The sequence below is a fragment of the Arachis ipaensis genome, chromosome B01 (assembly GCF_000816755.2).
Source record: "Arachis ipaensis cultivar K30076 chromosome B01, Araip1.1, whole genome shotgun sequence".
Lineage (NCBI taxonomy): Eukaryota > Viridiplantae > Streptophyta > Magnoliopsida > Fabales > Fabaceae > Arachis > Arachis ipaensis.
In genome coordinates this window covers 29,717,873-29,733,489 of record NC_029785.2, presented here as the reverse complement: position 1 = coordinate 29,733,489, position 15,617 = coordinate 29,717,873, and the positions used below count along the sequence as shown (strand labels likewise).

Genomic DNA, 15,617 nt, shown 5'->3' with positions numbered 1-15,617 from the left:
ATGGCCCATTAAAATAAATCAGTCAACACAATCATATTGACATCAAAGCTGAAGGTTAGTTTGCAACAATTTCCTTTTGTATTCGGTCCAAACAGAACTTGCATAGAAAAAATAATTTTCATCACATATATGGATTAATATTTTTGCATTTAATTAGATTAATAATGTTTAGTCATCATAAATGTTATTTTAGAGTTTTCCAAACTCATCAATATATATAATATAATAATAATTTTTATAATAAAAATTAGTTATGTCACTAAATAATTATTTAAAAATTTACTTCTCATAAAATTAGAAGCCAACTTTTATTGATATTTATAGTTGAAAAAATTCTTTCAATTAATGCATTTGTTACAAAAAAATTAAAGCTAATATAAAAATAAATAAATAAAACTCTTTCGAGTCGATTTCTAAAACAAAAAAGCACAAATTTTATTTTAATTGAAAAATAATAATTCTAATAGACATCTAATATAAAATTCTTAAATCGACTATTAAATATTGAAAATTGAGTAAAAATTATTGTAGAATCAAATTTAATAATTTAAGAAAAGCAAATAAATTGACTATGTAGACATGTTGTTAATCTTGGTATTTATTGGTCTAGAGAAGAATAGATTGAATGCATCATGTGTGCAGTGATGTGCTGCTTCAAAATCGACATGCCAAAAAGAATCAGCTATAAAAGAACGGGAAGCAATCGTTCTTTGGGATTACGGAAGTTGGTTGTTTAAGGGAAGGCATTGTGTGCAGTATTTGTTAAAGATTGTTATTGAGAATTTGGTACGAAAAAAACTCCCATGACAAACTCATTGTCCCACAATTTTTTTTTTTTTTTGAAAAGTGTAATGTTAAAGAATCAATTTTTACAATTAACATTAGTCAATTTTTTAAAAATTATTATTTATCTTAAATTCTATATTTCGAATCATAATCCCTACCTATAAATCTTAAATTATAAACATACACTCTAAAATTGACTAATGTTAGCTAACAAAATTCGATTTCCTATATTTTCTCTTCTTAAAAATGCCAATAACACCTTATGAGCATATAGCTCTAATGATGTGCCTAAGTCATACCCCGAAAAAAAAAATTAACAATTGATTGAGAAATAACTTGATTTTTGTGAAAATGATTAATAATGAAGAAAACAAAACTAACAGAGAACTTAAGAATTAATGATTGGTTAAAAATACTGATCCAAGAAACTTTACCTATGGCTAAGTTGTCACAATAAGTTCCATAACTTTAACTATTACTGGCTTGTGAGGTATTGAAGGTAGCAGCAAATCAACCACTCTCAAATTCTTGCCATTAACAAATTTTTATCTTATTGAAAGGTTCACTACTATCCCTAGTGGACGTGAGACTCACCAATATTTCCAATGAATAATAAACACGGTTAGGATTAAAGTTCACTATTATCTTCTAATTAATCTAGATTCATTTCAAACCAAATAGTTAGCATAAACACGGAAATTTAATTATAATCTGTCACAACTAACTCAATTAACCCTACTAACCTTCAAGCCGTTATAGATGACCTCTTATATAGATATAGATTAATTGTAATAACTTTCAGATTAATCAAGATACATTAAGGTAATTTATCATACTAAGTTTAGAATAGAGTAACCACATTAATTAGAAGAGTTTAGTAATGCTCTTGCTATTAACTTTCCTATGACTTAAGCATAAGTAGTTAATGGCGAGGGTGTTACAGAGAATATATGTTGAAGTTAGTGGACTGCACAACACGTAACAAATTGTGTTGGTTTGGTGCAATTGCTTCAATGAAAATAGAAATTAAGTTTTTGCATCTTGTTGCATTATAATATTATTATGATCTTATAAAATAATCTTATCTCCCTTATAGATATCCATATATTAGTGGTTACTAATAGCCACTAGCTAGGAACCAAAGCACTTTTCAGTGCTTAGCAATAACATTATCCTAAGTGACTTGTAAATACAAATAACATTATAATATTCCTCCACTACTTGACTTGTATTTATACAAGAGATGTCTTCTCCACCTTGATTTAGTTGCTATGACAAATTTTTGTTATAGTTTTCTACTTATTTCTTAGTAGAATTACAGAAAATTTTGATTGATTTTTTTTATTGAATTAAAAAAAAATAGAAAAAAAAACACAAAATTTGAAATACAGGATAGAAAATTGGAGTTCTACTCCTAAGTTCGCGTAAGGAGCTTTGGCATCTATTTCTGTTTCAGTGATTTTTTGCTCTACTTCTTTTCTCCTTTTTCTCTTTTCTTATGTAGTGTTATTTTTTATTTAAAATAATCACTCCTATACATTAATTATTCTCATAAATGATCATACAATCTGTTTAATTATTTTCTACTTAGAGTTTCATGTCTCATCTTTTTTTAGAGTAATTAAAAAACAAAAAAGAAATCTTTGCTTTCCTAATAATGGACTCATTTGTTGTCTTTTGTTTTTTTTTTATTCCTTTTTTTACATTATTTTTTTGTATGGTATTCAACAATATCTTCCCCTTGAAGAGCTACCTTGTCTTCAAGGTGAAAAGAGAGAAGATCTTATGAATTTCAGTGCCTAACTCCCATAAAATTTTAAATTATGATAAATGTTACCATTTGATCAATACTTTATCAAGCTGTCTTGCTACATTGGTGTTAACCTCGAGGACTTCTTCTGGTTGAGTCTGAAGTTCCCATTCTTTTAAAATAGTTGCTGGAAATGGTTGCAGATGGATATTCGTTCTAGTGTATTTTTTTAACAGGAAAACATGAAAAACTGGATGAATTCTAACTGTTTCGGACAATTTTAGTTGATATACAACTTGCCTCACTCCTTCTAATATCTCAAATAACCCATAGAATCTTGGGTTAAGCTTTTGATTGACTCTTTTGACAAGTTCTTGCATCTTATATAGTTGCAACTTAAGAAACAACATCTTTCCTTTTTCATAGGTCACATCATGCCTTTTCTGATCATCATATGTTTTCATTTATTTTTGGACTCTTTCAAGCGAAAATTTGAGCTTATCGATCATCTGATTCTTTTCTTTTAAAAGGACTTGAACTTTTTATACTGTTGTTCTCTACCATAAAGGGCTTTAAAAGGGACTTTAAAATAATGGAGCCATAATAGTTGGTATTATATGAATATTTTGCCAATATACTAACTATTTAGACCATTGTCTTGGCTTAAAACTTATAAGACACCTTAAATAAGTTTCCAAGCATTTATTGATAGCCTCACTTTGTCCATCTGTTTATGAAAGATAAGTAAAACTCATCTTGAGGGTGGTTCCAACTTCCTTAAATAGCTCACCCAAAAAATTTCTCATGAATAATTTATCTCGATCTAAAATAATTGAGTTTGGAAAATCATGAAATCGCTCCACTTCTTTGATAAATACATCAGCTACTTCCTTGGCCGTGTAAGGGTATGCTAGAGCAAAAAAATTGGCATATTCAATCATTGTATCTACAATTACGAAGATATTTCTCATTCCCAAAGCCTTAGGCAATCCTTGGCTGAAGTCCATAGATACAGCAGATCAAACATTTATACGAATTGGTATTGATTGTAAAAGGCCAACATGCAATAACGTTTAGCGCTTATTCCTTTGGCACACCTCACATTCTTTTATGGATTGCTAAATTTTTCTTTTTCAATACATCATCGCGGATATTCTCTTGTAGGTTCGAAAGTGTCTAGAATGTTCAACCACCTTTATATCATGAAATTCTTTCAAATTTTTGTAATCACCAATCTTCCCTTGTAATATAGCTTTCCATGTGTAATCCCTGACTGAGTGTATTTTCCTTGCAAAAGCTTATGAATAATGCCTGAGTTTGTCATTAGCTTGTATGTCATCTTCCCATTCATTCCACTTTGCTGTTATTGCTGTCGTATCGTGGTGAGGGATGAGTATTGGATTTTTTTTCGACAATACATCTTTCACCATATTCTCAGCCCTAGTTTTATACTTGATGTCAAAGTCATATTCCAACAATTTTATCATCCATTTCTGTTACTCTTCTCCTACTATTAGTTGATCCAATATATATTTAAGACTTTTTTTTGTTAGTGTGCACAATAAAATGCTTCCCCAAAAGATAATGTATCTACCGTTAAACTGCCAACAATATTGCCATGATTTCTCTTTCATAGACAGACTTGACATGTGCTTCCTCTAAAATTTTTCTGCCAACAATTTTCTCTAATTTTTATTTTTTTGAAAAATTAGTTTCGATGATAAAATGTTTGGAGAAAAGCACTAGTAGGATAGTCATTGCCTTCTTTAATTCTTCAAAGGCAATTTCAGCCTCCTCCATACACTTGAAGTTAGTGGCCATGCAATCTTGCCATAATTTTTCACAGGTCGCCCATATTATCCGGTTAATCCTAAAAGTCTTCTTAGGCCCTTCAAATCAAATGACTTGGGACAATATTTCATGTTTGCAATCTTCTTAGGATTTACAACTTCCCCTCCTGTTGAGATGATATACCCCAAGTACTCCACCTATGATTGCTAAAAAAATGCTTCTTTTTTTATATCAAAAATAGCTTATTATTCTTGAGAACCTCAAAAACCAGCTTTAAGTGTCGCAAGTGGGCTTTATGTTTGGAGCTGTAGATTAGAATATCATTAAAGAACACTAAGACAAACTTTCTCAAATACGGTTCCAACACTTTATTCATTAGTGTTTTAAAGGTAGATGCGACATTTGTAAGGCTAAAGGACATTACTAAGAACTCGTAGTGACCTTCATGAGTTTTAAATGTTGTTTTAAGAACATCTTTAGCCTTTATTCTAGTTTAATGGTAGCCAAATTTTAAATCCATTTTAGAGAAGTGGTGAGCTCCTTCAATTTCATCTAGAAACTCATCATTGACTAGTATAAGAAATTTATTTGCAATTGTCACCTTATTTAAGGCTCAATAATCCACACAAAATCTTCATCCCCATCTTTTTTTTTTAACCAAAATCATTGGACTAGAAAAATGGCTAGTACTTGGCTGAATAATTTCAAACTACATCATCTCCTTAAAAATTTTCTCAGTTTTATTCTTTTGATTGTGAAGGTTTCTATAAAAGTAGATATGAGGGTTCACAAGGCCTTCTTTTAATACAATAGCATGATCTTGTTTTCTTTTCGGTGGAAGACTTTGAGGAAGCTAAAAGAGATCTTCATAATTATCAAAATGCATTTTATATCTTTTAATAATTCTACCACTTCAATTTCGATCTCTACTTATTCCTCTTCGTCACCCATAAGAAATATCTAATAGTTTTGACGTTGACACACATCTGCATGTCCCAATTTTTTCCCACAGCAAAAACATAACACCTTCCATTGCCTCTTGGTCCATTCATGGTTTGAAAGCTTTTTCACTCCAATAGGCTTATTATCCACTGACTCGTGATGGTTAGTTTCTATAATTTGGGGGAGTTTTGGGACTCCATTACTTGTTGTTTGGACTTTTTTGGCTTGGAATCTAAAATCTGATCTTGATCCACCCCTTTCAAATCCTCCTGGGCTTTGCTTAACCCAATCCGAGCTTCAATTGAAGGATGATGAGCTTAGAAATTTGGAGCTATCTTTTTTCTTTGTGGATTCACTCCACAATCACACTACGTCATATTCCTATTCTCGATTGAGAGAGCTAGACTCATCATTTCTTCCAAGCATTTAAAATAAAGAGAAAAGGACAAATAGGTCCCTGACTTTTTGTCTCGTGGACATTTTTGTTTCTGACTATTGAAAAATACTTTTAAGTCTTTGACCTTCACAAAATTTGAACGGATCAGTCTCTGACGGAGGCATTTGGACGGATCAGTCCCTGACGGAGGCATTTGGACGGATCAGTCCCTGACGGAGGCATATGGACGGAGAGACTGATCCGTCCAAGTTTTGTGAAGGTCAGGAACTTAAAAGTATTTTTCAATGGTCAGGGACGAAAATGTCCACGAAACAAAAGATTAGGGATCTATTTGTCCTTTTCTCTAAAATTAAAGATGAAATTTCTACTCGTATATTTTTCTTCATCCCATTCATGAAGATACACATCAATGTATCTGTTCACAAATTTTATTGGGTTCAGGTTCTAGCTCAAATTACAAGCAGTAATCAATTACGATTCTATTTTTTCAGATAGCCAAAAGAAGTCCTATTAGGTTTGCTATCATACTTGGTTGGAATTACTTTACGATGTCTTGTTTAAATTGCACCCATGAATGGAAGGGTGTCTACTCCTCCCACTATTCAAACCAAGTTAAGACTTCTCCTTCTAGTGCCATTACAATGATATCAACCTTCTTTGTAGTGAAAACTTGAATGACATAGAAATAATGCTCAATCGTTATCAACCACCCACACACATCACCTAAAAATTGCATATACCACCCATAGAGCTCCTTGAATTGAGCTCTGATACCAGTTGTTAAAAAATGTTATCTAAAATTCTGGTTGCACAATTTAATATCAATCAACAAGTAGAGATATTAGGCGAAACTAATGGAATTTCATCTTCTTAATTAATTTCTTTTATTATATTACATAAATAGAAAGAACATAATTAGAAATAAAAGATAGGTAATTGTAAAATTCTATCAACTCTCCTAAATTCTAGGCATAAAGATTCTTTCGACTTCTATTTTAGTTTTAGTGATTTTTTGGTCTATCTTTTCTCTTTTTTCTCTTTTTTTATATAATCCTATATTTTATTTAAAATAATTCACTCCCATAATCTAATCATCCTTATGAATCATCATACAACTTGTTTATTTTCTATCCACAACTCCATGTCTCATTATTTTCTTTTATAGAATAATTAAAAGAGAAACGAAAAATTTTCTCATCCCTAATTATGGACACATTTATTCTCTCTCATTTATCTTTTATTCTTTTGTGCATTATTTTTCTTAGGGTATTCAACAATCTTGTTTGGAATTCAGGTTAAAAGAGTGGCATAAAAGTATAAGTAGAAAGTGTAATGACATGAACAAAATGATACGAGAGAAATTTATATAGTTTTGTAAACAGTGAGAAATTAATAAATAATTAACTAATAAATTAATTATATTTAAAGAAATTAGAAAATTAAATTTTATAGTTTGAGGATTAAATTTTATAATTAAATGAAGTAGAAATAATTAAAATATAAATTTTGACACTAATTTTAAAAATTTTGACTCAAAATTGAATCAACGGACTAAACCGATTGAACCGAACCCATATTGAGTCCAGGGCCCAATCCATTACCACTTAATGAAGTGGCTTCAGCTATTTCTTCTCTTCCTCATATGCATTTCACGCTGAAACACAAAGGGGAGAAGGGGAAGAAGAGCAAACTCTTGTTCTTAATTTCAATTGACGAGTCGTTTGCGGCGATGCGTTCGTTTTGCAGTCCTCTTCATTTCTATTCGAACAAAGTACTAAAAAACTTTATAATTTATGCCCAGTTTTCTTCCCCTTTTGGATTCGTGTTTTAGTACGAGTTTTGAGTGATTTTGATGATTTTGGTGGTTTAGGTGCAATCTAATATTGGATAATTATTGGATTTTACTCCAAGCATCAATGGATAAGGTCAAAAAATTCTAAACCCTTGTGGTTTGTTCAATTTTAGTATGCCCTAGTACTAATTTGAGTGAATTGTATGAACTAGCTTGAGTTTATGTGGAATGGGAGTTGAATTGGCAAAATTAAAGCTCTTGTGGCAAAGCTTTAGTGGCTGGAATTTTGGTTGAATTGATTTGGAGTCTTGAAAACTTGAATTGTGGCATTTTGAGTTTAGGAAAAAATTGGCCAAGGTATGATTTTGGTTTCTCATAGATAATGTGTAATGTTACGTGAGAACTTAGGCTAGTTGACTTTAAGATAAGTTGAATTGTGTGTTTGGTGCATGCTTAGTGGAATAAGTTAATAGATGTTGAATGGATATGAATTGTAGTTGAAGTGAGTAAGTGGTATTGAAGAATTATATGTTGAATTGATGTGGTGTAGTTGAGTTGATGAAATTAACTATTATGTATATGCATGAAAATGGTAAATAAGATGTTGAGTTGACGATGAAATGTTGGTATTTTGGATAATTAAATGGCTGATGCATAATGAGTTGGTGTTTGATAGGTTATGATAATGTTTGAGATGGTTTTTTATAGGATTGGGTTGAATTTGGTTTGAAAAACTTGAGTTTTGAAGTTTTGGTAAAAACATATTTTTAACCAATTTCGACGGGTCATAACTTGAGTCTCGGATTTTGGGTTTGAATGGATTTTGTTTTCATTTAAAGATAATTTTATGAACTTTAAAATGGTCTAAAGATTATGGAAATAAAAGTTTTATAGACACTACAAGAAAAACACCCATTCAGGTACACTTGAAAAGTGTAGCCAAAAGTGAAAAAAAATTATGCCTTAGGCTACGGCTACGCTTTTTGGGCTACAGCTACGCTTTTTGAGGTGATTCCTATTCGGCCGTTGCCTATTCTCAAAGGCTACGCTTTTCTGCACCAAGGGCTACGCTTTTCAAGTGATGCTGTCGAGGACCAAAGGCTACGCTTTTCAGCTTTCATTTTTTCAGAATAGGCTACGCTTTTCAACACTACTGCATCACTTGTAAAGCGTAGCCACATTGTATACCATAGCTACTTTTTATAAGCGTAGCCTTAGATCCCTCTTTTTTTTTTTGTATACTATAGCTACTGTATATAAGTGTAGCCTTAGGTCCCTCATTGTTTTTTTTTTATTTTCTATATATCATCATTCTCTTTCTCTTGGTGCTATGATTGATGAAGAGCCAAAAACTTGAAGAACGCTCCTGTTTTTGCTCCCTGGTGCTTTGGCTATTCCTCTGTTCCTTGCCCTCTGTCTGTGAATTCATGAGGGAGACAGACAGAGACACAATGTTATGTTATGATTATGGGTATTTTTCTTGTAGTGAATTCTCCTAATTTCGTCCGTTCAAAATGCAGCTTGAATCTACACAAACAAAAGTTACATAAGAAGCTTATCGGAGATATAATTCTTTGCAGAATAAATTCAAACACAGATGATTAATAAAAATGCTTCACCATGTGAGAAAATGAATCTTGGAATTACTTTAATTGTCTTTGTTTCTTTTTTTAATTCTTCAATTTTATAATAAGCTCCACTATAAGTGTTGAGCTCTTTCTTTCTTTCAAAAAGAAAAAACCTTGGAATTATAAAGAATGAAGTACTTGATACCATTGTCTATATTCTTGATTGAATAAATATCTTAGGAGTATATTTTCAGTACTTTAAGTACACAAATTAAGAAAGAAAAAGAAATCACCAAATTTACTTTCTAGTTTACATTGCTGAAATGTACTTGTCCTGTTCTAGTGGAAAATATCAGATAGCATATGAATTACCAAATTACTTTAGGTGCGGAAATTGTAATTTCATATCTAAAGGTGCGAAAATTGAATTACCAACTTACCTCCTACTGCAAAGCCTCATCAAGCTCTTGCTTATCATCAAGAGTGATGTCTTTGGCGTACAGCTGAGATAAACAATTCCGGATCCTAAAGAAAGCATTAAAATTCAATTTTAACCATTCTAATTAAGGAGGAGGAGGAGAAAATTAAGAAGCAAATTAATAGATAGATTTGAACCTATTCCATCAAGGGTGATTTGTTTAATATGCCACTAAACAAGTCAATCGGTATCTAAATAGACATGTTACTTGTGCAACTTGGAAGGAGGAGCAAATTACAAGCAGAATGCAAACATTCAACTGAGATTGAAGTGCTTGAATAAACTCCAGAGGTACTTACTTGAGAGGATCCTCAGTGCTTTCCCCAACATATGCAACAGCAGCAAAGTGCATCACAGCATCAAACTTATTCTCCAAAAATATTTTATTAACCTGGTAACCAGTTAAGTAGAAAATCTTTCTTGGGTATTCTCCACATACGTTTCAATCAAAGTTAAAAATATGACAACAAAATATTTCTAGTGATGAGGAAAGTGGGTAAGGATACAGATGTCTGATCTCCCAAGTCAGCATATATAAATTGAAGCCTTCCTGGTTCTGGAAATAAATTTTGAAGAACTCTGACGGCACCCATATTTCCTCGTAACAGATTGTCCTGCCAAAAAGGAAAAAACAATGTTATGCCTGTCGCAACCACACTGATAAGTGCATTTAATTTTGTCAGAGAAATATTTCATTTTTATTAATAGACATACTACTATAGTGACACGATAATTTTCCTTCAGAAGCCGAAGCGTAGCATGTGAACCAATGTAGCTTGCACCGCCTGTTACTAAAACATGAGTTACCCCAGGTTCGCGAATGGCAAACTGGAAAAGGGGGAAAACAGAAACGAAAATGATAAATTAGCTTAAATAAATAAAGAAAATTAGCTTTAGAGAAGGCAAACTCTTATATCAGGATAGTTCAAAGAAAGAAGAAAACTACAACTGAAAAATATATATATATCTTGTCTTTATAATTTTTCCCTTACAAACTATCCCCTTTTCTCCTTCTTTCAACTATCTAGCTGACAAAAGTTGTGAACGGTAATTAAACATAATCAAGCTTCACTCTTTATGGACAAAAAATTAAAATAGTTCATATCATTCATCAATTCATCTCTATCAACAATCTACCACTTTTAAGATATCTTTCAAAGGGTAATAATCAAACAGCTATGAAACTATAATGAATATGCACATCTCTGGTGTGGAGGGGACAAAAAAAGGGGAAAGAAGCAAAGACATAAAAAGCTCTCAAAAAAAACATGTGTAAGATGACTAGCGATTACCGGACTAGTGGAACTCAAAGATGGAGATTGCTTGATCATGATAATGCATAATGCTGTTAATCCAGCAGCAAGAAAAACTTTTCCAAGAAAATTGCCTTTCCTTTTCGGGTCAGCATAATCCAAGCCTAAAAGATAGAAAAACATAAACAGGAGAAATTAAATTGAAGATGCCACACCTATGATAAGCTTAACAAATCCAATGGCATGAAATAAACTACAGAACTAGACAATGATTCGTCATAAGCAAAAAGTGAAATTTAAACAAGAAAAAATCAACAAGAACAATAACAAAAATAAGAATAATAATTCAGTTGACACATAGTGAAATTTACATTGGTGATTTTAGTTTTGATCTGGCAGCCCACAGATAAATAACGCAGAATACAGAAGCTAAAACCCCAATTAAAACCCTAAAACCAAAACCCAAAACCTCCCAAATTTCACAGAACCATCATCATCATCGGGCGCTTACCTCGCTTGTTAGGGATCGATGCTTTGCCTCATTGGAAACCTTGATGCTTCACAGTAGAGCAGAGAAGAGGTTGCTAGAGAGCATACAGTTTCTTTGACACTGCACAGAGAGGGCGAGTGAGAGAGAGCGAGTAAGAGAATGAGCGAGAAGAAAAGAACGAGGCACAGAATGCTTACTTGGTGAGCGCGGTGATGAATGGCAACGGTGAACAAGAGATGAGCGACGACGAATCGAAGGTGAAAACCCTTGAAGAAGAGATGAGCAGCGGCGACGAATCGAAGGAGAAGGCGCGCGAGTTTGTACAGGTAGCGTGAATTGGTGACGAATCAAAGAAAAAATATTCATTAAGCTCAGTATATAGCGCAGAGATGAGGGTTACTCGATTGAATTGAAAGGGGAAGGACGATGAGAAGCGCAGAGATGACGCTGGTGAGGGCGGCGTAGCAACGAGGAGGAGGGCGAAGAGGAGCGACGATGAGTGGTGAGTGAGAGGGTTTCTGTAGCGAGAGAGTTTCTTTGCGATGGTAAGCTTTGAAGGGTTTCTTCGATGGTGACAGGGTTTCTGAAAGGGGATTGAGATGAAGGCTGAGATGAAGGCTAAGTGTGAGTTTTGGAGGGACAAAAATTCCACTAAGTATGTGAGTTTTGCTTTCGGGAAATTAAGGAATAAAATTTATCAGTTGTCAAGTTTTTTGCTTTAGATACATTAGGCATCACTTTTGAAGTGCACCCAAAACTTAACAAATAGGCTACACTCTAAAAGCGCTTCCTTAGATATAAAAAGTGGACCCATAAATATCAACATTCGGCTACGCTTTATAAGTGATTTCTATAATACCTAAGGCTACACTTTTTAAATGATGCCAAAATTGTGTTTCTTTTTCTCTTATAAAAAGGCATCACTGAGAAAAGCGTAGCCTATTCATAGAATAGGCTACGCTTTTCAAATGTAGCTTAAAAAAAGTGTGGCTGAATGGGTATTTTTCTTGTAGTGAGAGGAAATTATGTGCATTAGAAGTTGGATACAGAAAATTGAATTTGGCTAAGTCACAAAAAATCAAGATTTCTGGTGTGTGTGCGCACGCACGGACCAAAGCATATGGTTGAGGGTGTGCGTACGCATGAGGAGGTGTGCGTAGCACACCCTGAGGATTTGCAAGTTGTGCATACGCATAGGCATGGGAAGGTCGTCTGGTGCGTATGTACGCATACTATGATGCGTATGCACATATTAAGAAATTTGGGTGGTGCGTGCGCACGCATGCATGATGCGTACGCACGATACTCTATTTTCATTGTTTGACCTTTTTGGCAAGCTTGTAAACCCTCCGAAACTACTGTTTTGATGAAAATTAACAATTTTTGAATTATCAACCATTCTTCTGGTTTTTCAAACCTCTGAAAATTCTGTTTAAGGTCCAATAGCTAGTGTTTAAGCTTTTGGGGTGAGCAAGAGTGTACTAGTAAAACAAAAGAGGTAGTTTCTATTTTATATTTAGAGCGGAAGACTTAGGGATCACAGAGTGTTATGGGTAGGTTAACTAGAGTGGTTTAATGAAGTGTATTAAATTGATTAAAGAGAAGATATCAGAGTATTAGGGGAGATAAGTTTGAGAAACTATATGCTAATTATAAATAGGATTAAGTACTGAAATCGTCCCTAAGGTCTGGGGTAAAAATCAAAATCATCCTTGACCTTTTTTTGTTATTAAAATCATCCTCAACGTTACAAAACGTTATAAAATCGTCCTTTTCCACTTCAATTTTATTTTTTTTTACCATATTACCCTTCATTATTAATAAAAATAATTAACCCTAACCTCCTCAGCCCACTCCCTCACCCCTCACCCCTCACCCCTCTATCATCAGCATCATCATCATTACAAATTCACAAGTGCTTACCAAGTTCAAAGCACTTACATGGACCACCATAACCTTTGGGGAAAGAGAAGTACATGGAAGCAAGAAAGAACATCTCAGTGTCAGTTACACGGTCAAGGCCAAAAGCGTAATTTTCATTTTCCTCCTCAGAACCATTAAAAACCGCGTGAAGCTTCTACAGCACCCCCTTCCTCATTCTCTGAACAACCTCATCATCATCAAATCCAAGTCTCAAAGCTTCTCTTTCTTCTTCACCTTCGATTGGTTTTCTGCAACAGCCATCACCCCAACCAAGAACAACACAATCTTTTTTGAATTTGGACTGTGAAAACTGCCAGAAGATTGTGTAGTTCCAACTAAAATTGTTCAAGTTGGGGCGTTCAACAAGATCAGAGAGCTTGTTCTGAAGATTCTCAAAACTCCCTGTTGCCATTGAAAGTACAGATATATCAAGAAACTAAATGAGAAGCACTAAGTACGAAAATTTTGTTTAGGAAAACTATGGCGAAGCTTCTTGACGATTACCACATTTTACACTCTCGTAACAAATTTCACGCGCTCTGTTCTACTGTTGGAGGAGCCAGTATGCTTTATTACCAGCCCCCTGCCTTCCCCAAGTAGAACCACACTGTTGATTCAACACCTGCTCTTGAGAAACCTGAACACAATGGAAAAAGATTATTAGATTCAAGTTCTTCAGAAATGCCTTCTTCCCAAAGACGATTTTGTTACCTGAAGAGCGTGGTTATAGAACGAGCGGCATACGGTGGTGTGGAGGTTCTTCGGTGCTGCTGCAGTGGTGCGTGCAGAGTTAAGAAACCCTCTGTTGCTCTGAGACACGTGGTCGTTCAGCTTCATCCTGGCCACTTGTCCTGCGGCTTGGTATATAACCTCCCAAGGGTCGTTTTGGTTGGCAAACGGCGTCATCGAAGGGGAAGGAACACGGGAAGATCCGTTCGGTGTTCCTTCGCTGGAAACTAAGCTACGGCCGGACCAGCTTCCGATTCCGCTAAGGGTAGACTGAGGCGAGCCGCCCATACCGCGAGTTTTGCATGCCTGTGAGGGTAAGGGGTGGGGGTGGGGTGGGGTGATTTTTTTAAATATTTTTTATTTTTATTGAAAGGGCAAAATTGTCCAAAAAATTTTATTTATGGACAAAAGGACGATTTTATAACGTTTTGTAACGTTGAGGATGATTTTACTAACAAAAAAAGGTCGGGGACGATTTTGATTTTCACCCCAGACCTTAGGGATGATTTCACTACTTAACCCTTATAAATATAATATTGGGCATAATTTGATTACAAATATGATTGTTTTATCTCGAGCACTCTTTCTCGAAAGTGCGACCCAAATGAGATGATGGAAGATGAGGATCCCCTTCTTTGTTTCTATTGGTATTGTAAAATTGCCTCCAGTGAGATGGTGGGAGGTTAGGATCCCCTCCTTTGTTCCTCCTAGACTTATGAGAACGTACCTCCTGGATAGCGCAAGGGTTGTGGTTCGTCCCACTTACTCCATGTTGGTTAGTTGAGGCACCCCGGGTAGATGCAAGGGTGAGGTTTGCCCCACTTGCTCCGGGATGAGATGATTTTGAGCTTCCTGGGTAGATGTAGTGGTCGCCCTACTTGCTCCAGGATAGTATTTATGATTGATCTTAGTCTCCATGGGCAAACATAGTGATTCGCCCCCACTAGTTTTAGGTTGAGATTTGAGATTCCTTTGATCCAGCCACACGATGGACGATTGATTATTTATATATATGCATATGCTTTGAGCTTCGCATCGCTGGGACTGTCCAGGATTTGCTACCGAACATGTCGGGTTTGACTGGATAACCGATAAATGATATCATCGATCATAGGGCAGACATGCATCATGTGCATTTGTATGTTCTGTTTGAGTATGCATATTTTAGTTTACCTAATTGTTTATATATGTCTATATGCTACATGACTTAACTGCTGTAGTTGTTTCTTTAATTGTGTATTACTTGTATGCTTTGTTTGTCTTTGCAACTGAGAGATCCCTTATGCTGGCAGAAGTGATGCTAAGGATAGTTCCACCAGTGATTAGGAGGTTTGGGTTGACAGGAGGTGAAGAATTAGATTAGAATTAGAATCTCCTTAGATAGGTTATTGAAATTCTGGTTTAGAATTAATTTTAAGTTTAAATCTGAGTGTCAAAATTCTAGGAATACCTCTAGTTTTTTTGAGACCTTATATATTATTTATGTGGGCACCTTTACCATATTGAGAACCCTCGATTTTCATTCCATACATATTGTTGCTTCGCAGATGCAGCACGTGAGACACCTCGCTGAGCATGCTAGATGACTCTTTCTGAAGCGAAGATCTACTTTTGTGGGGTTTTTATATTATGTACTTAGCTTATATATATATATATTCTCTAGTGTTGTATAAAACTTGTATTTGTCCCTCCTAGAGGTTGAGCTGAAGAATTAGGAC

At 34.4% G+C, this 15,617-nt stretch overlaps 2 protein-coding genes and 1 long non-coding RNA gene across 3 annotated transcripts; all 3 read right to left on the bottom strand.

Annotated features, from left to right (window-relative positions):
- On the bottom strand, positions 9,470-11,037 carry LOC110265648 (UDP-arabinose 4-epimerase 1-like). Its single transcript, XM_021108775.1, has 6 exons — positions 11,025-11,037; positions 10,797-10,921; positions 10,219-10,332; positions 10,011-10,118; positions 9,804-9,895; positions 9,470-9,551 (listed from the first exon to the last, which is right to left on the bottom strand). Exons 1-6 carry the CDS (start codon positions 11,035-11,037, stop codon positions 9,470-9,472), a joined length of 534 nt encoding a protein of 177 aa, XP_020964434.1.
- LOC110269261 lies at positions 11,227-11,708 on the bottom strand. The gene is made up of 2 exons (XR_002358271.1): positions 11,445-11,708; positions 11,227-11,367 (listed from the first exon to the last, which is right to left on the bottom strand). It is a non-coding gene; the product is annotated as an uncharacterized LOC110269261 (long non-coding RNA).
- LOC110269249 lies at positions 13,647-14,220 on the bottom strand. Its single transcript, XM_021116958.1, has 2 exons — positions 13,882-14,220; positions 13,647-13,807 (listed from the first exon to the last, which is right to left on the bottom strand). Exons 1-2 carry the CDS (start codon positions 14,185-14,187, stop codon positions 13,715-13,717), a joined length of 399 nt encoding a protein of 132 aa, XP_020972617.1. The 5' UTR covers positions 14,188-14,220; the 3' UTR covers positions 13,647-13,714.

Bases quoted from the DNA above. Each gene is read 5' to 3' on its own strand.
- LOC110265648 (XM_021108775.1), bottom strand. The intron at 10,333-10,796 runs GTAATCGCTAGT...CCCCTTTTCCAG, and splicing joins CTTTGAGTTCCACTAGTCCG to TTTGCCATTCGCGAACCTGG. The intron at 9,896-10,010 runs GTATCCTTACCC...ACTGGTTACCAG, and splicing joins ACTTGGGAGATCAGACATCT to GTTAATAAAATATTTTTGGA.
- LOC110269249 (XM_021116958.1), bottom strand. From the start codon at position 14,187: ATGGGCGGCTCGCCTCAGTCTACCCTTAGCGGAATCGGAAGCTGGTCC. The intron at 13,808-13,881 runs GTAACAAAATCG...CATTGTGTTCAG, and splicing joins TCTATAACCACGCTCTTCAG to GTTTCTCAAGAGCAGGTGTT.